This window comes from Physeter macrocephalus, chromosome 10 (assembly GCF_002837175.3).
Source record: "Physeter macrocephalus isolate SW-GA chromosome 10, ASM283717v5, whole genome shotgun sequence".
NCBI classification, from domain to species: domain Eukaryota; kingdom Metazoa; phylum Chordata; class Mammalia; order Artiodactyla; family Physeteridae; genus Physeter; species Physeter macrocephalus.
The window spans coordinates 25956013-25976007 of NC_041223.1; the positions used below are offsets into that span (position 1 = coordinate 25956013).

The 19995-nt window shown below is 41.6% G+C and overlaps 1 protein-coding gene across 11 annotated transcripts in view; it reads right to left on the bottom strand.

The window, feature by feature from the left end:
* The window catches only part of ARFGEF3 (ARFGEF family member 3), a 192849-nt gene that overhangs the window by 36370 nt on the left and 136484 nt on the right, over positions 1–19995 (bottom strand). For all 11 annotated transcript variants that reach the window (XM_055087475.1, XM_028494381.2, XM_024122650.3 and 8 more), the window contains 6 exons: positions 18129–18274; positions 16344–16523; positions 12161–12305; positions 9666–9788; positions 4968–5071; positions 3061–3205 (listed from right to left, as the gene is read on the bottom strand). In XM_055087475.1, the coding sequence (XP_054943450.1) occupies positions 3061–3205; positions 4968–5071; positions 9666–9788; positions 12161–12305; positions 16344–16523; positions 18129–18274 (843 nt within the window). The remainder of the gene's footprint in view (positions 1–3060; positions 3206–4967; positions 5072–9665; positions 9789–12160; positions 12306–16343; positions 16524–18128; positions 18275–19995) is intronic.

Genomic DNA, 19995 nt, shown 5'->3' on the forward strand with positions numbered 1-19995 from the left:
AGAAACAAAAACGGAGCTGGAGGAATCAGGCTCCCTGACTTCAGACTATACTACAAAGCTACAGTAATCAAGACAGTATGGTACTGGCACAAAAACAGATATATGGATCAATGGAACAGGATAGACAGCCCAAAGATAAACCCATGCACATACGGTCACCTTATCTTTGATAAGGGAGGCAAGCGTATACAAGGGAGAAAAGACAGCCTCTTTAATAAGTGGTGTTGGGAAAAATGGACAGCTACATGTAAAAGAATGAAATTAGAACACTTCCTAACATCATACACAAAAATACACTCAAAATGGATTGAAGACCTAAATGTCAGGCCAGACACTATAAAACTCTTAGAGGAAAACATAGAACACTCTATGACATAAATCACAGCAGGATCCTTTCTGACCCACCTCCTAGAGAAATGGAAATAAAAACCAAAATAAACAAATGGGACCTAATGAAACTTAAAAGCTTTTGCACAGCAAAGGAAAGTATAAGCAAGATGAAAAGACAACCCTCAGAATGGGAGAAAATATTTGCAAACGAAGCAACTGACAAACCATTAATCTCCAAAATATACAAGCAGCTCATGAAGCTCAATATTTAAAAAACAAACAACCCAATCCAAAAACGGGCAGAAGACCTAAATAGACATTTCTCCAAAGAAGATATAAAGAATGCCAACAAACACATGAAAGGATGCTCAACATCACTAATCACTAGAGAAATGCAAATCAAAACTACAAAGAGATATCACCTCACACCGGTCAGAGTGGCCATCATTAAAAAATCTACAAACAATAAATGCTGGAGAAGGTGTGGAGAAAAGGGAACCCTCTTGCACTGTTGGTGGGAATGTAAATTGATACAGCCACTATGGAAAACAGTATGGAGGCTCCTTAAAAAACTAAATATAGAACTCATATGATGCAACAATCCCACTACTGGGCACATACCCTGAAAACCATAATTCAAAAAGAGTCATGTACCACAATGTTCATTGCAGCACTATTTACAATAGCCAGGATATGAAAGCAACCTAAGTGTCCACAGAGATGAATGGATAAAGAAGATGTGGCACATATATACAATGGAATATTACTCAGCCATAAAAAGAAATGAAATGGAGTTATTTGTAGTGAGGTGGATGGACCTAGAGGCTGTCATACAGAGTGAAGTAGGTCAGAAAGAGAAAAAACAAATACCGTATGCTAACACATATATATGGAACCTAAAAAAAAAAAAATGGTCTGAAGAAAGAACCTAGGTAGGGGCAGGACAGGAATAAAGACGCAGATGTAGAGAATGGACATGAGGACACGGGGAGGGGGAAGGGTAAGCTGGGATGAAGTGAGAGAGTATCACTGACATATATACACCACCAAATGTAAAATAGTTAGCTAGTGGCAAGCAGCTTCACAGCATAGGGAGATCAGCTCAGTGCTTTGCAACCACCTAGAGGGGTGGGATAGGGAGGGTGGGAGGGAGACGCAAGAGGGAGAGGATATGGTGATATACATATGCATATAGCTGATTCACTTTGTTATACAGCGGAAACTAATACAACACTGTAAAGCAATTATACTCCAATAAAGATGTTAAAAAAAATGTTGAAGCTGGATGATGGGTACATGAAGGTTCATTATACCATTCTGTCTAGTTTTATATGTGTTTGAAATTTCCATAGGAAAATGGAAAAGCAATTATTTGCCTTCGGAAACCAGAGGAATAATATCTAAGTATATCAATGATGAGAAGTAATTTTTAATACTAACTTAAAGCTTTTATTCTTTTCTCTGATCTAGCTATGTTTCATATATAACTTTAAAGCCCTCAATGAATGTATACTCTGGGAAAACTTAGATGGGCTGCCTAGAAAAAAAATGGATTAATGATTTGCACAAATGGGCAGGGAATGCTCACTGTTACATATACAAACTGTTTACAACTGTTTTAAAGACTGTATTATAGATAAGCAACATTAGCTTCTGCTTTTAACTGTTTGGGTTGGAGGTTTAAGATGCTATGTAAAAATTCCTATCTAATCATTAAAAATGAAACCTCTATTAGGCAACATCTAGCCAATTTCCAATATTTAATTGTTCTCTACAGTAGATATTTATTCTTTCCTATATTTTTTCCTGAAAACGAATCTTAATTTGTAAGGTTTTACTGTTTATAATCCCTATGGAAACCTGGAAAATTTCTAGTTATCCCCATAAGTGAATTTGTGTCTGAAAAATAAAACAGACGAATATTGAAAAACAAAAAACAAATAATGAAAAACAGAAAAGTAAATTAAAAAACCTTCCCCAGAAAGTCCTTTTGCAAGGGTTTGAAACACCTATGCTCAGATATTAGACTTCTTTAAGGATATCATTTCCATTTTTAGGTCTAGAAACAGGACAGGGTCATCTGAATTAGAAGACAGCAAATGTGAACATGAGTGAACCAATCTGAAAATTATCCAAAGTTACTAGATTGAAGTCGAATTCACAGGAGATTACACAGGAACTAATTTGAAACACATTCTTTAAATTTATTCTTTTAATGAGCCTTCAGCTTCACCAGTCATAAACAGACTGTCTCTTCAGTAATGGCTTAATTTCCCCAGTCTCTAACCAGATAGTCCTACAGGAAGTAATTATATAATGATTGTGTTTCCTAGAAGGTATTAAAGGCAATTACCAGACAATTTAAGTATCAATGCACCAAATGCACCCATAGTCCAATGTGCTAAATTCAAAAGAATTCGGAGTTAAAAACTATATGTAGTGGAATCTGCAAATCTACACTGGTTTTAGATGAAGGTATCCATCTAAAAAGGATTGGTTTGGAGACATTGATTTATAATGTTTTTGGAGAGTCCATGGAAACTTTAGGTAGGCTTTTTCTGTTAGAATTATAAATAATAACAATATAAATGGATGATCAGTTAGAATTATAAATAATAACAATATAAATGGATGATCATTCATGACCTATAAACTACTGAATTCATGGCTTAGGCTTTTAGGAATACAAACATAGCAAATAACCTGGTTAGTCCCAATCAACTAACTTACCAGTGTCATCATCAAAGTCAGACAAGACTGACTCAATTCCATCCTCACTGCTTGCCGACTGCTCCTGAAGTCTTCGGGGCAAGCTAGCGAGTCGCCCACTAAGGAATATTGGCTTCAAGGGCATTTTGTAGATTTTGGCCAACAACTAAATTAAAAATACCAAATTGCAATTATATATTGGAAAAAGCTGCACTCTATTAAATGACAACAAAACTATATACCGGAAGAGAAGGTGGAGAGAAAACCAGAAAAGCTCCCACTGTAGCAAAGTTTTAAATTTGCTTGTGATTTGGATTCATAAGGCAGTTCACAAGAGGCATTTATCCCATGAAGCGGCTAAAACAGCATTCAGTGGCAACAAAAAGGTAGAGGAAAAGATTCTGTGGATACCTTTTCAGCATCTTAATTGCATATGAGTTTTATAGACTTTTATAAACCTGTGAAGGGAACCATAAACATGTCAAGAATTTTTGCCTAAGAGTAAGGGTTCTATGGGGGTCATTGGGAAGAGAGTCTGTAGGCAAATGAGATACAAGACTCTGATTTCCTTTCCCCTGACTCAACATCAAGGAAATGGGGGTGGGGGAGGGCACATGGGGGATGGAGGAATCCGAGGGCAGGGTGGCTGCGATGAAGGCATGAGAAGCAGAGCTAAGAGGCTGCTGGGGCTCTTTACTCCGCTGTCACTGCTACAGCCCAGATCGCCAGGATCTGTTACTGGGACAGACTCCCAAGGAGCCTTGTACCTTCACGAATTAGAATTGTGCCTGCTGTGCCCCTACTGTTTCAGAAATTAGGGAAACAGCTGGGAGCGAGACAGACAGAAATCCTGCCCTGTGCGTCTTACAGACATACTCCTTTCACAAATAATAAATAAAATTTCTGACAGAAACGTTACAGGAAAAATTAGACAGGCAGTCCTAGAAAGAGCGACCTAGGCGTGTGCGGAATGCTGGCAGGGAGTTGGTAGATATCTAAGCCCTGGTCTCTCTGAGGAGATGATGTTTCAGATGAGATCTGGACGATAAGGCGTGTCATACAGAGATCTGAGGAGAGAAAATTCCAGGCAAAGGGAACAGCAACAGCCCTGAGCAGTAACAAGTAGGGTGTGTTTGAGGGACAGAAAGGGAGTGTGGCGAGCACAGTGAGTGAGAGGGAAGGAGCTGAGGGGGGAAAGGTCAAGGGTCGCGGGGTCAGGTCACGTGGGCCTTGAGGAGGCAGCTGGAGGAGGAAATCAGGGCTGTGCCTCCTTTCTAAAGCCCTGGGGCTTAACGCTACTAATGCTATCACCAAGGGAGCGTGAGGAACAGACAGACAAGAGGACGCCAGGGACACAAACTTAGAAGACAGGAGAAGAGCTACGGAGAGGGGGTGTCACTGAAGCCTAGGGAGAAAGGGCTTTCAGAAGGGAGCATCATCTTGTTCCATGGGCGTGTGACACGGTAACGACAGAGAGTCACTGGACTTAGCATAAGGAAGGTCACTGTTCACACTGATAAATGATGTTTCACTGGATTTTTTTTTTTACTAGATCTTGACTGCATATGACCCTCTTGCTTTTTTTAATGTCTCTTTTCACTGTGTGCAGCCCACTGTCCATGTTTTTGTACCATCGGGAGGATTTCCCGTGACCTCTTAGCCTGACACAGATATAGAGATTACGGTAGTTCATGTATCAGAGTATGAATGAGAAGTTTCCGAGATCTCAAATCCCAATTGTGTGTTTTAGTACATTTTCATTACTTTCTTTCTCTCCTTTGTAGAAGCGGAGGGACAAAACTTTATACTCCAAATCTAAGCCCCAGTCTCCTCAGAGACAGCAGAAAGTACTTCTCTTGGGTGTCCACAAAATACCTCCATGCATGTTTTGTAAGCATCTTCTGAGGTGGGTTTCAGGGCCTGCGTACCTGAGAACAGCGCCTGAGGTAATCCAGGGCAGGGAGGCACAGGTCTGGGGACGTGGCTCCGGGTCCTGGGACACAGTCTCCGATTTCTTTACAGTCCACCTCCCCTGGGGGCAGCAGGGGAGACAGAGACAAATATGGTTTATCCCCTGATAACAGAAGACCTACTTAGTCATACAGCATGCGTTCCCCAAATGTCTACTAACATGGAAAAGAAAGGAAAAATTACTCCAAATTGTACAACCCTTTCAGTCAAATTTCCTCCTACATGTGTACATGTTAAACACATTTGGGATCACGCTGTACATCTTACCTTGTTGAAATTATTCTGTTCTGTAACTCCCCTTTTCACTAAACAATGACCACTTTTTCCATATCCTGCGACAGTACTTTCAGTGGCTGGATGGTGGTTTTTTGTACCTGGGCACACTGCAATTTTTCTAATTCACTTCCCTGGGCCCTGCTGTTGATGGTGTGACTCTGAAGCTTTGACGACAGGACGATCCTGGAGACGAGCCATGTGCTGGGCAGAAAGGAAGCACTAGGCCTCTCTCTGTTTGGAAAAGGACCTCCTTTGTTGCCAGAGCTCAGCACTAAACAGTGATGATAAAGGAAGACTCTGGGAAGATCTGAAACATCTGGGGTTTGGGAATGGAGACTACTAAATTGAACTGAAATGACTTCTATTTTGTGTGTATATATCTAGAAATTTAACAGATCTGTACAGGGCATCTAGATAGTCTATAGGCACACAGTAGTTGGAAATTATCATTTTTCTTCTCATGTACGAATCTACTTCTATACTTCTAATAAAATTATTCCGCAGTACTGTAATTGTTTCTGTCTACAATCATAGCAACTGGCACCCTTCCCTGTGGGTAAACAGACATAATTACTAGGTATTAGTTAAAATTTAGCAGACAAAGAGGCATGTTTCTCCTTAAGAAAGAAAAGAACCATTTGTATATTTTAGATCAGGGACTGGTAAACTTTTTTTTATACAGGGCCAGACAGTAAATATTTTAGGCTTTGCAGGTCACACTCTCTTTGCTGCAACTTCTCAACTCTGTCACTATAGCACAAAAACAACCACAGACAAATGACCAGGGCTGTGTTCCAATAAAACTTTATTTCTAAAAACTCTGAGTGGGTGGGATTGGCCTGTGGGCCATAGTTTGCCGACCCCTAGTTTAGATTAACACACCTTACAGTATAAAAACACAGCAGTTCAAATTCATGTTGACATAACCAAGTGGGAATAAAAAATAAATCCATTTCCTATCGTGTTCATCACAGTGTTCCAAGTTTTTTACGGAGGCTGCTGTGTCACACATCAAAGTCTGTGCACAGGGCGGCCCCTGGAGGCGGGCAGGACACAGCCAGCATGGCTGTACTGGGGCCTCGGAAGTGCCCACTGACCCCAAGCCACAGACAAGCAACTCCACCTTATAATTCACAGAAAAAAAAAGGGAATCGTTCTGTTTTAAATATCCTCAGGTGCGCACTGATAATTCTGCATCTCCTTTTTCAGCCCCAGCTCCCTCGCTGAGATAAGATCTCAAATTTCTAACATTTCTACCGTGAACATTTCTAACATCTCCACTTGAATATTTCATAGAAACTCAACATGTCCCAGTGTCCAAAGATAGAATTCATTATTGCTCCTCTCCTCCACTCCTCTTGGATATCCTAATTGTGGGAAACATCAGCCCTGGCAAGGAACTTGGGGAGTCAACCTCAGCTCCCCCCTCTCAGGTCTCACATCAGAGCAGTCCAAGCCCTCTGGATCCCATCTCTACAATATCCTGAACTCCATCCTCTCTGCTCTCTCCCCAACTCCTGCACACTGGTCTCTGCCTGTAGCCTCTTGTCCTTACCCACAGGGACACGTGCCTGCCAGTTTAGTTTCTAATGTCACATGTGATACACCACTCTGTGGCTTCAAAACCTTCCCTGCACATTCTCGATTTCCTGGTGTGGCATGCAGGGCCCTTTAGAGCCTGGCCCCTTCCTCTCTTTCCAACTCATCACCCAGGATCCCTCCTTTGTGGTACCTCCAACGTACCCTACTTTTAGAAAAGTAAACCTACAGCAGCTCACACGGCAAGGTTCAAATGTCATTTTCCCTTTGAAGTCTGCATGGCCCTACTACCAAGCACCCCGTCTCAGCTGCTTGTTCATTTCAGCTTAAATGGCATTTTATTTTTTTTCTAGCCTCTATGAAAATATTCATCTTCCTGAACTGTGACTATTGCTTTGTGTGTCTGTTTCCCAGAAGAGGCTGTGAGCCTCTCACAGGCAGGAAGCATGTTATATTCATCTGTGTATCCCCAGAGTACGTACAGGTCACCATGCCCCCGTAGCAGGCCCTCGACTGTTCACCAAACAACAGAATACCAATAATAATGGTTCTTAAATAAAATATAGGGTTGTGGAATAATGGAAAATACATATGTTGGTCTCTGCCTCTGGCTCCTGGCACAGAGCTCCTAAAACCCTAATTTCCTAAAAGATAAGATTACTAGAAGCATCTTTTGTTCTACTATTTGATCTTCAACTCGAGTTCCTGATGCAGAGCTCCTAAATCCCTTAGAATTTCCTGGGTGATAGAGTCTTTTGTTCTAGTGAGGCAAAGCTTGGTAAGCTCCTGGATGGGGGGCTGGCCACCAGAAAGACCATAGGAAGAAGAGGGGGGTTGGAAATTGAGTTAATGATTGATCATGGCCACATGATGAAGCCTCCATAAGAAATCCCCCGAGTATGGCGTTCAGAGAGCTTCTGGGCTGGTGAACACGTCTACATGCTGCGAGAAGGGTGTACCCCAACTCCATGAGGGCAGAAGCTCCTGAGCTTGGGACACTCCTGGACCTCAACTTATATAATCTCTTTTTTTTTTTTTTTTTTTTTTTTTTTTTTTGTGGTACGCAGGCCTCCCTCTGTTGCGGCCTCTCCCGTTGCGGAGCGCAGGCTCAGCGGCCATGGCTCACGGGCCCAGCCGCTCCGCGGCATGTGGGATCCTCCCAGACCGGGGCGCAAACCCGGTTCCCCTGCATCGGCAGGCGGACGTGCAACCACTGCGCCACCTAATCTCTTGATCTAGCTGTTTATCTGTATCCTTTATCATATCTATTATTACATAATAAGCTGATAAATGTAAGCATTTCCCTGAGTTCTGTGAGCTGTTCTAACGAATCACTGAATCCAAAGGATGGGGGGTCATGGGAACCTCTGATTTGTAGCCAAGTTAAACAGAAGTTGTGGGTAACTTGGGGACCTTCTACTTGTAATTGTCATTTGAAATGGCGGGGGGCAGTCCCATAGGACTGAGCCCTTCACCTGTGGGGTCTGCTGATCTAACTCTGGTTGGGGTCAGAATTGAATTGACAATAGGACACCCAGCTGGTATCACAGAGAACTGCTTGGTGTGGGAACAAAGCCCACACATCTGGTGTCAGAACTCTTGTGAGTGAGGTAGTAGTTGAGAGAGTAAAGGAGAAATACAGGAGGAAAGTTTTTTCTAAACAAGGACTGGATTTTTTACTATCTAAGGCAGAGATTCATTACTTTAAGGTATCCTTATGATTAAGATACTAAACTGTTTGGCTTCTGTTTAATGTAGAGCAGAGTTTAAAAAGAATAAAATCTTACTCTGTCTTTCAAAAGACACCTTCCTCTGAAGCCCAGTATGTAAAGTGGATAAGTGAGGGGCTTTCATGGTTGCCCCTCAGCTCAGCCCTCTATTTCCCAGGGTATACAGAAGCATAGAATGGGTGTATGTAAGAATAGAATATAACAAGGATGGTCTGTGGATCAGACCTGTGGCCTCCAGCCTCTGTCTTGAAACTTGCGTTTTACTCCTGCTCCAAAATAAGGGGAACAAGAATGAAGTCACCTAGCTTCTCTGTGTCCTATTTTCTTTTACAAAGAAATTGTCAGTTATTTTGCAAGAATACAAAAGAATATTATGAACCTTATATTTTCTTTTTTTAAAAGGTTCTCAAGGCTCCAGGTCTCAGAGCACACCAGGGTGAAAATCTCAAAACTTGAAGACTTAAGTTCCTTCTAAACTTTGGGTTTGACTAACTGCCACTCCCTTCCATTTCACCCCAGATAAACACGTGTTATACAAACATCTGATCCAGCAGGTTATGCTGTATAGCAAGACTCTACTGTGTTAAAGTATTTCTAAAGTAAGCATAAAATCAGCTAGGTAGTTCCTAAAACACACGAAGTCTCAAAGAAGGGTGACTTCTATACCTTCAACATACATTTTGTAATCAGTAAGGTCTGGGGGAAGGCATTCTTAATTTTTGCTTAAGAGCTGGGAACTCAAACTCTAATTAGGCTAATAGACTAATTAATAGACTTCTAATTATGTGACACTGAGGACAGTAGTTTCCTGTATGAGGGTAATTATTGAACATAATATTGAATATTTTAAGATTCAAAAAGAAGTTGGAGTAAAGTAATATATGAAGACATGTTTCATTATAAAATTATTCCATGAACACAATGAAAAGTATCAACCCTGGACAGAACCCGAGCTGCGTTTACAGTAAGCTTTGTGCTTCTGAGCGCACAGCATAGTGCCATCTGCTTCTATACCAGGATGCTTGCTTGCTTGCTGCAGCCAGTTCACCCAGAGCCATCCAGGAGAGGGTCCCCAGCTGTCAAGAGGCAGGAAAGGAGGGCTCCACTTACCCAGTCCTTTGACAAACTTCATAAGGCACATGATGTAACTAGTGGCCGCATTAGCAAAGACCTGGATGTTGTCGGTATTGAGAAAAGCTTCAAATACATCAAACACCGGAGCCTGGCCTTTTCCTGAGGGAGGAAGATTATAGAGTTTTAAGAAAGTTAAGTCTCTACCCTTCAGGCTGCCCATACTCCCAACACCTTCCACAGAGCCTTAAAAAAAGGTCTGTTGGAGAAAAGCCTGGGCCTTTTGACTGGATAACTGGCTTGGCTCCCATGTTGTCAATCTCAGCTTTGCCTGCAGAGGGAACTGTAGGAAGGCTATGAAGAGAGCTCGGTAGAGGGACGAGGGCAAAGCCGGCTGAACACAGGGCTGAGGCAATGTGTAGGTCTACATAGGGCAATTAAATATGTGGTCTTTTGGAATTCTCCTCCACACGTAATTATAGGGAAGGGAAGGTTTAGATAAACCCCTGATGGCATATACTAATTTATTCATACCTGAGCCGAAAAGAGTTAACGTAGAAGGCTTAGGGCTGCTATCCTTAGAAAGGCCTGCTTCCACAGTGGGTCCTTGGCTGGAGTCTGGGAAGCTGGCTCTCAGAATATTCCCAAGCAACAGTTAACTGGACAGTTCACTGTGACTGGATGGTTGGTGCAAACATCGTGGTTTAATCTGAACCCCTGCTTTTTTTCAGGGAGTATGGATTTTGGAATATGCTAGGCAGAGGGTACCTAAGTGACCAGCCCTTAGCGGGTCTCTAGTGGGCTTCCCTGGGCAGAAAGACCTACACACTGCCCTATGGTCATACATGTTGCTGCATTTTCCCTGCTGGAGGAAGAGTGTGCTCTGTGGGACCCCCTCATGGGATGGTGAGAGCTCAGGGAAGCCTGTGCAGATATTCTGTGTTTTCCCCTTATGATCTGGCTTGTCCCTACTATGTTGCCATAATAAATCTTGGCTGTTAGCCATGTAATAAATCTGAGCTATGTAATAATCTTGGCATAACTACATGCTGAGTCCCATGAGTCCTTCTGATGGGTCTCTAAGTTCAGGGGTAGTCTTGGGGACCCCTGACACAACACCTCCGGTCACTGGGCCTGCTGTACGGCTGCCCATCTATTTCCAGCCAGACCTGATCTCCCTAACTCGAATTCCCTGTTATTTGGATACATTTTTGCTTCTTCCTAGCAAGTGGATAACATTTTTCTTTTGGCTTTACGAAAGAACTCAACACAGATACGTTTAAGTGAAACAACAGAAGTCTCGCGGCCTTTTGTCCAATCTGTCACTGAGAGCTGGGCCTGATAATGCTCAGGGCTCTTGGTCTGCTGGCAGAACTCAGAACTTGGGTTCCTGATACACCAGCTCATTTCCTGCTGCTGAAACAGCTGAATGTCAGTCTTCCCTATTATTCAACTTCTTTTTTTAAAAAATTTATTTATTTTTGGCTGTGTTGGGTCTTCGTTGCTGCGCGGGGGTTTTCTCCAGTCGTGGCGAGCAGCGGCTACTCTTCGCTGAGGTGCGCGGGCTTCTCATTGTGGTGGCTTCTCTTGTTGCAGAGCACGGGCTGTATGTGCTCTACTTCATTTAATTGTTTTTCTGGGGTTTTATCTTGTTCCTTCATCTGGTACATAGCCCTCTGCCTTTTCATCTTGCCTATCTTTCTGTGAATGTGGTTTTTGTTCCACAGCCTGCAGGATTGTATTTCTTCTCGCTTCTGCTGTCTGCCTTCTGGTGGATGAGGCTATCTAAGAGGCTTGTTCACGTCCCCTGATGGGAGGGACTGGTGGTGGGTAGAATGGTAAATTTTTTTAAATTTTATTTGTTTTATTCATTTGTTTTTGGCTGCATTGGGTCTTCATTGCTGCGCATGGGCTTTCTCTAGTTGCGGCGAGCAGGGGCTACTCTTCATTGCAGTGTGCGTGTTTCTCATTGCGGTGGCTTTTCTTGTTGAGGAGCATGGGCTGTATGTGCATGGGCTTCAGTAGTTGTGGCACGTGGGCTCAGTAGTTGTGGCTCGTAGGCTCTAGAGTGCAGGCTCAGTAGTTGCGGCGCAAGGGCTTAGTTGCTCCGCGGCATGTGGGATCTTCCTGGACCAGGGCTCAAACCCATGTCCCCTGCATTGGCAGGCGGATTCCTAACCACTGCACCACCAGGGAAGCCCTGTCTGACTTCTTCTGATAGCATGAAGCTTGGCATAAAGAACTAATGCTCCATAGCCAGAATCATCCATACGTTCTTCCCACTATCTCTACTCCTATTCAAGATAGTACCGGAAGTCCTAGCTGGAGCAATCAGGCAAGAGTAGAAATAAAATACATCCAAATTGGAAAGGAAGAAGTGACACTGCCTCTTTTTGACGATGACGTGATCGTGTATACAGAAAATCTTAAAGATTCCACCAAAAAGATTCCACTCAAAAACCTTAGAGCTATAATAATTATGGTTTAGAACTAATAAACAAGTTTCAGGATACAAAATCAACACACAGTCTTACCCATGGAGTAGTCACTGACCAGGTACTCCTTCACCTCAGACTTGTCCCCACTGTGCACTGTTTCCAGGGCACTGAACAAGGGCCTCCAGCCCGACTGGATTTGGGTGGAACACACTTCAACCAGCTCACCGATGGATGTGACGACCTGCAGAGGCAAAGGAGGTGGCATTTAACGCCTTTTCCTTCTAAGAAGCAGGCGAATTTCTGGGAAGAATGATGTGATTCTCTGCTCCCTATTTCTGGGTTAATTTTAGTGAGAGATAAAAATCAGAACCTAGAAAAACTCACTGAAAAGTCTTCTAAATAAGCAGCTGTATCACATTAATTTGCATTTTACTAATGACTAATGTTGCTAAAACTTTTCACAAGCCATTTGTAAATATTCTGGTGTTTTTGAAGTTAGGTTTTTGTCTTCTCATTATTGTCTTTTTTTTTTATTGAGTTATTAAGAGTTCTCTGTGCATTCTAAACGTAAGCCCTTCCTGAGATACATGATTTGCACATTTTTTTTCACAGCTTTGGGCTTCTCTTTTTATTTTTATATGGTGTCTTTTGAAGAGCACAAGTTTTAAATTTTGATGAAGTCCAAATCATCAATTTTTTTCTTTTTATGGATCCTGTTGGTGTCATTTCTAAAGAATCTTCGTATAACCCAAGGGCTCAAAGATGGTCTCCTATGCTTTCTTGTAGAAACATTTATAGTTTTTGCTCTTATTTAAGCCTATGACCCATTATGAGTTATTTTTTGTGCATGGTAAGAGGAAGGGTGTAAGTTCATTTTTATTGTATATGTTCAAGCACCATTTGCTAAAAGTAATATCCTGTCTCTCTACTGAATTGCAATGACATTTTTGTCAAAAATTGACCATAAATGTGAGAATTTATTTCTATACTTTCTATTCAGTTCCACTGATCTATAGGTCTACCCTTACACCAATACCACACTGGATTGATGACTAAAGTTTTAAAATCGGGTAGTGTAAATTCTCCAACTTCGTTGTTCTTTTTCAAATGTGTTTTCTCTATTCTAGATCCTTTGAACTTGCATATAAATTTGAGAATCATCTTCCCAATTTCTTCAAAAAAGTCTGCTGATATTTTGATAGGAATTGCACTGGATCTATATATCAACTTGTGAAAATCTGCCATTTAAAAAATACTGTCTTTCAAGCCAGGAACATAGCATATCTCATAATTTATTGGAATATTATTTTTTTCTCAGCAATGTTTTGTAGCTTTCAGTGTACAGGTATTTCATGTCTTTTACTAAATTTATTCCTAAATATTTTGTTTTCAATGCTCTTGCGAATGGAATTGTTCTCTTAATTTCAATTTTTGATAGCTTACATCTTGAATATAGGAATTCAATTGATTTTAATACATTGTTTTTGTATCCGGCAACCTTGCTAAACTCACTATTTTTTTTTTTTAACTTATTTTTTTGGCTGTGCCGCATGGCATGTGGGATCCTAGTTCCCGGCCAGGGACTGAACCTGCACCCTCTGCATTGGAAGAGTGGAGTCTTAACCACTGGACTGCCAGGAAAAGTCCCGAAACTCACTATTAATTCTAGTAACTTTAAAAATAAATTCCTTAGGATTTTCTACATATAAGACCATGTTGTCTGTGAACTAAGACAGTTTTGCTTTTCAAAATTGGATGCCTTTAATTTTTTGGTACAGTGAGTAAAAGTCATAATGTTGAGTAGAATTGGTAAAGATGGAAATCTTTGCCTTGTTCCTAATTATTGGGAAAAAGCATTCAGTCCTTGACCTTGGGTAGTGTTTGATGTAAGATTCTCAAATACTCCCTTTAACCAATTAGGGAACTCCCTTCTATTCCTCATTTCTTGAAAGTTTTTTATTTAAAATGAGTGATGGATTTTGTAAAATGTTTTCTCTGTGTCTATTAAGATGACCATAGGGTTTCAATCCTTTATTCTACTAATAAGATACATGACATTAATTGATTTTTGAGCTGTTAAACCAATCTTACACTGATTCTTTCTTCTGCTATCTCAAATCTTGTTGGTAAGCCCATCTAGTGGATTTTTCATTTGTTATTGTCCTTTTCAACTCTAGAATTTGCATTCTTTCAGTTTCCATTTCTCTACTTAGATTCCCTATTTTTGAGTCATTGTCATCATATTTTTCTTTAATTCTTTGAACCTATTTTTGATAACTGCTTAAAGTCTCTGTTCCCTAATCCAACATCCCAAGCCAGAGCCAGGACCCAGTGAACAGAATCCTCTTCCCACCATGTGCACCAGATTTCTTTGGCTAAATACTTTGTAATTTCTACCATGACGACATCATTGGTAGAGGTCACCAGCTCTTCTAGATCCTGTGTCTGCTTGTCTTCCCACCTCCAAATCTGCATTTTGGATATATATAATCCTGGTTTTAGCTTAATCCAACATCTGGTCTCACTCTAAGTCAGTTTCTATTTATTGTCTTTCCCCCAAGTATACATCACTGTTTCTTATTCCCTTGCATATCTCACTTTTTTTTTGCTAAACATTAGATATTTTAGATAATATATTGTAGCAATGCTGGATTTGTATGTATGTAAGTATATATGTATGTATGTATTTGTTTGTTTGTTTGACTAAGTTGCTTGGACTTACACTGTAGAATCTGTCTCTACTCTTCCTGTGGCATGAGGCACCAATAATGTCTCTACTAAATTTATTTTTATTTTTCAGCCTGACTTCCTAGTGCTGTCCCCATGTCTGCATAGGTTAGTTGTCAATTGATGAAGTAGGCAGAGATTCTGCTCAAATACCTTGAGCCTTTAAGGCTTCCACCCTCTGCCAACCAATCTGTGTGTGCAGGCTGGGGAGAATATACAAAGTTCAGCCAGTTCCTAAGTCTCTCTGGTCTTTTACTTTCTGATGGGATCTGTACGGTCTATCCTATATATGCCCATATTTCAGTCAGCTAGAGATGCATGACGGACTTACCTACTCCTTCTATGAAATCTCTGGCTTCCAGAGTCCTACGTTACATTTCTTACTGGTTCACCACTGCAGCCTTAGGCTAGCAAAGTTGTAGTATTATTCTATTGCTCATTTCCTAATGAATTCACCACTTTTAGTTGACAGACCAATGGTCTTTTTTCCTCTTCTTCAAACCAAGTCTGCCTCTTAGCGCAGAAAAGCTGATTTTCCCAGTCAGCCCCACACTGGTCAAATTACTATTCTTGCCAACAGCTTGTAAGTGATGACTTCCATCTTCAGCAAGAAGGTCACAGACTCCCACTGTTCTTAACCAAAGTTCTGGCAAGAACTATTTTTCACCATAAATGCTACTCAATTTGTTGTCTGCCCTTGGTCAATTGCAAGAGTCCTGAAATGGCTGCTTTTGACAATTTTTTTCTTTTCATATACTTGATTTTTGTGGAGAGGATTCACTAACTTCTTCATGCCACCATAGCCAAAATTCCTCCTGTCCTAAATCTTTCTGAACATTGTTCAGAACTTAATAAGCATGGTTATTTTAAAGTCAGTCTCTGATAACTCCAATATTTGGATTCCTGGTGGGGAGTTAGGGACAGTGTGTGTGTCTATTTTTATTATTTTATTTCTGTATTCATGACATTCTATTTCCTAATGAGCCAATTATTTTAGATTGAATGCAGACATTCAGCTTCACCTGATGGCCAATTCCCTCATGGCCAATCCAGCCTCAGAGCTCTGCTTACTTTTTTGGGCTTCCTATTGTTACTCAGTTTTGGGCATCTTAGTATTCCTTGCTTTCTTGCCAGTATGTACAAGATATTTAAAATAAAATTTTTAACCCTTGTTTAACATTTTTAGTAGATTTCAGAGACAGAGAATCTGTCTGTGTTCCTAGCCCACCATCATGCTAGATAAATATGAAGTCTCTAGCTAGTTTCTTTACCATCTGTCTCTCTGTAGAGAATATGATAGTGGTTAAGGGTATAGGCTAGGTATGAGAGTATAGACTATTACAGCTAGATTGCCTGGTTCAAATCCCAGTTCCATCAATCACTAATCACGAATCCTTAGCTAAATTGCTTAACCTCTTCTTGTCACAGATTCCATACAGGCTTATTGGAAAGATTAAATATGCAGCACTCACAGAACAGTCCTGCCAGTGCACTCAGCAAGAGCCAGCAGGCTATGGCAACGATGGCAGCACTGCTACCGTGACACACTGACCTGGTCTTGGACATCCTCGTCACACAACTCCAGCTGCATGATACGCTCAAAAGGTCGGAAGAGTGCTTCATTAAAGTGAAAATGAGGTGGCTCATGCCAGTCAGTGAGAACCTCCGTCAGTATATCATGGATGAAGGAAACTGCCTTCTGAGACACATGTCTTTCCTTATGGCAGGCAGCCTGCAAAATTCAGAGTCAAACACCCTCAGGACTTCAAGCAACTAAGAATCTGGTTTCTGAAGGTCTTCCTAACACAGCTTATTGTAGGGAGGTGGAAGCAGCAATTCTGCTAAAGTAAAAGATTTCAAGGGATAAGTATCAATGAACAGCACACTAAATTGCATTTTAAATAATTTAACCAACTGATCAGACACATCTCCAATTTCACTTTGAAATTTCAGGAAAAATAAGAGTTTCTAATAATTTCTTCTTCTTTTTTTCCTGTAACGTGACAGTTTTCTTGGGTGGTATAGAACATGCTGACTAAAGACACCGGAACCCAGTCTGGAAACCGCCCATGGTCTCATTGTTAGCCATGCCCCAAACATATGAAGATCAGATGCGACATCTGTCCCTCAGGGATGTGGGATGATTGCACCAATACAGCTTTAATTGGCTCACATCTTTGTATCCGTGTCCTTTAGCGGTCCTCTCCCACACTGACCCTGGGCTTGGATGTGTGACTTGCTTTGGATAATGGAACAATAGCAAATATTACATAAGTAGAGAATTGAAAAGCAATTCTGATTTGGGGTTTGCCCTCTTGCTTTCCTTTGGAATCCTAAGAATGCCATGTGACTGAGCCAGGGCTAGTCTACTGGAGCAGGAGAGACCACGTAGAGAGGACCATCATCTGCCCAGGCTTACCAGTCATGAACCAGCTGGCCCCAGTCTTTGCAGAGGCTGACCACAAGTGAACACATAAGGCCAGCTGAGATTAGCCAAGCCTGGCCCAGACTAGAAGAGCTGCACAGCTCAGCTCGAATTTCTGACCCAGAGAATCATGAGCTAAATAAACAGTTATTGCTTAAGTCACTAGGTTTTGGGGCTGGTTTATTATAGTATAATACAAAACTGATATACTGTTTCTCCATAACTAAGTTATTTTTTACCCCCTTTCCTTACTAGAATGTTCTCAGGTTAGTAAATTTATTTCCCCAAAATACTTTATCTTATGACATAGCTCTACCGAGTAAGTGCTAAAGGACTATTTGGAATAGTTACAACTGTGAAACAGGGCAACAATTTCCCCATCAACTTAGAAGTAGCCAGTCATCATGTATTGAGATGCTTAGATAGAGTTACCATATAATTTATCATATGGACTGCTTTCTTTTGGAGAGTCAAAGGGGTCCTAGTTAATTCTGTTGGGAAAACCAGGATTTATGGTTCCCCTACTTAGAAGGCACTGCCCAGAATATGTTTAGCTATTCGAAAAGAGAGCCTGGCAGGAACAAAAGACATTGCGATATTCGTGTATAAAAATGAAACTCCAGACTTAGGTTGATAGCAGACCATGAAGTATAAGAAAACGGCAGTGTGAGGTGTCTAGGTGAGTCACATAGTTTTAAAGAAAGAGGGTCAGAGTGATCCCAGGGCAGTGCTGCCCTTTGCGGCAATTCTTTAGGTGCCATAAGGTATAATCAGAGAACAATGATGCTTATGACCAGGTGATGGGAACCTTACTGCCGTGGCCACAGTGCCCTTTGTCCCGTGCTGACTGGAGAGCCCTGTTGTGGCTCTGCTGCAGGAGGCCCCTGGGCTTCCCACTTTCCAGGTGCTCACCTCCACCAGGTGTGGCGCCACAAGACTCCAGCAGCGCATCACGTGGAGCAGGGGCCGCGATTTGCTCTGCACGATCCTCAGCATGGCGTCGCCGAGGCGGAACAGGTGGAGGGCACTTTTTCGGTCTTGGGTGGATTTCACTTCTCCTACAGGAAGGTAAGACGATGAAAGCCATCAATCCAAAACTCAGAAATAGTTTGACCTGTTCAAGCATGGAGAGAGGATGAAAATCAAAGAACCATACTCAGATCAGTGGGATTATTCGGTGTGAATTTGCCAAAACAGGAAAGGAGCCTGGATGCAAGAAAGAACAGGTGATTCACTTAACAAAGCCAGGGCCCACCTCTCCTGCTCACTGTAGCAACCCTGACATTTACACTTGTCAGGCAAACAATGTTTGTTGATAAGGAGGAATGATGTCGTGGTTAAGTAGAAGGGCCAGGGAATCGGCTGCCTAGGCCCAAATCCTGGCTCCATCATGTAGTAGCTGGGTTACGATGGACCAGACGTTTACCTCTCTAATCCACAGTTTCTCATTGTAAAAGTGGGGATGATAGTACCTACTTCTTAAAGTTACTTCAAGGACGAAATGTGATAATGCTCATCAAGTACTTAGCACAGGGCCTGGCACAGACTACTTGCCCCACACACTTAGTTATATTTTACTGTTGTTACCGTCCCCATCCTTTACAGCCACCATCCACTTGGTCAATGCTTAATGGTACCTCTGAAGCCCTTGCCAAGAAGGTCAGGCCCCTTTGCACCCAATAACATGCGATCTAACCTCTGTCTTGCTTGCGTATAATCCTTGCCTACTCGGATCTCTTGCTACTTCTCTGCCACTGTCACCTTAGTCTTCTCCACTCTCTGTTTGCTCATGTACTCCTGCTTCTCCCATACACCTACAAAATACCGATCACGATCAGTCTCTTCCAACCAGAATGTTCCTTTCTAAGTAGTCTTGCTGTATCAAATAAACTTCAAAATGACAGTAACAAAAATCATTGACATTTACTGATTGTTTACTCTGCATCAGACATTGTGTTGGTTCTTTATGTCTTTAATCACTTTTATTTTTATTGAAGTATAGTTGATATACAATGTGTTAATTTCTGCTGTACAGCAAAGTGATTGAGTTATACACATATATACATTCTTTTTTATATTCTTTTCCATTATGGATTATCATAGGATATTGAATATAGTTCCCTGTGCTATACAGTAGGACTTTGCTCTTTATCCATCCTATATATAATAGTTTGCATCTGCTAATCCTAAACTCCCACTCCATCCCTCTCCCACCCCGCACCTTGGCAACCACAAGTCTGTTCTCGATGTCTATAATCACTTTAATTTTAAAAGCAACCCTTAAGAAGTAAATGTAACTACTGCCATGTACAGATTAGAAAACTGAAGATCAGAAAGGTGAACCAACTTGCCTAAAATGACGCAGCTGGTAAGTAGTGAAGGCAGCATTTTAAATTGGATCTGATTGATTCCAAAGCCAATGCTTCTTCCCCCTAGGTCTGCTGCCTCTTCCTGACCCTCACTGCTCATTGTTTTTTGTAAGCTCAGAGTCTGCTGATTTCTCCATGCAGAAGACTTTGAAAGTGGTCCCTGGGCTCAGAGATGCTCTGGCAGTTGGCTGGATCTGGGAAGTTGGCTTTATATAGCTAAGGTTTTAAAGTCTATTAAAATCTCACGGGAAAGGATTATGGTTCTCAAATTAGAATCTGCAGTAAGAATCAAAATTCCTGACGATGGAAGGAACTCGGAGGTTGTGCACTTCAACCTGCCACCAGTGCGATCCTGGCACACGGCTCTGTGACTCTGCCATGGGGACAAGGTACTCACTGTTATAGAACAA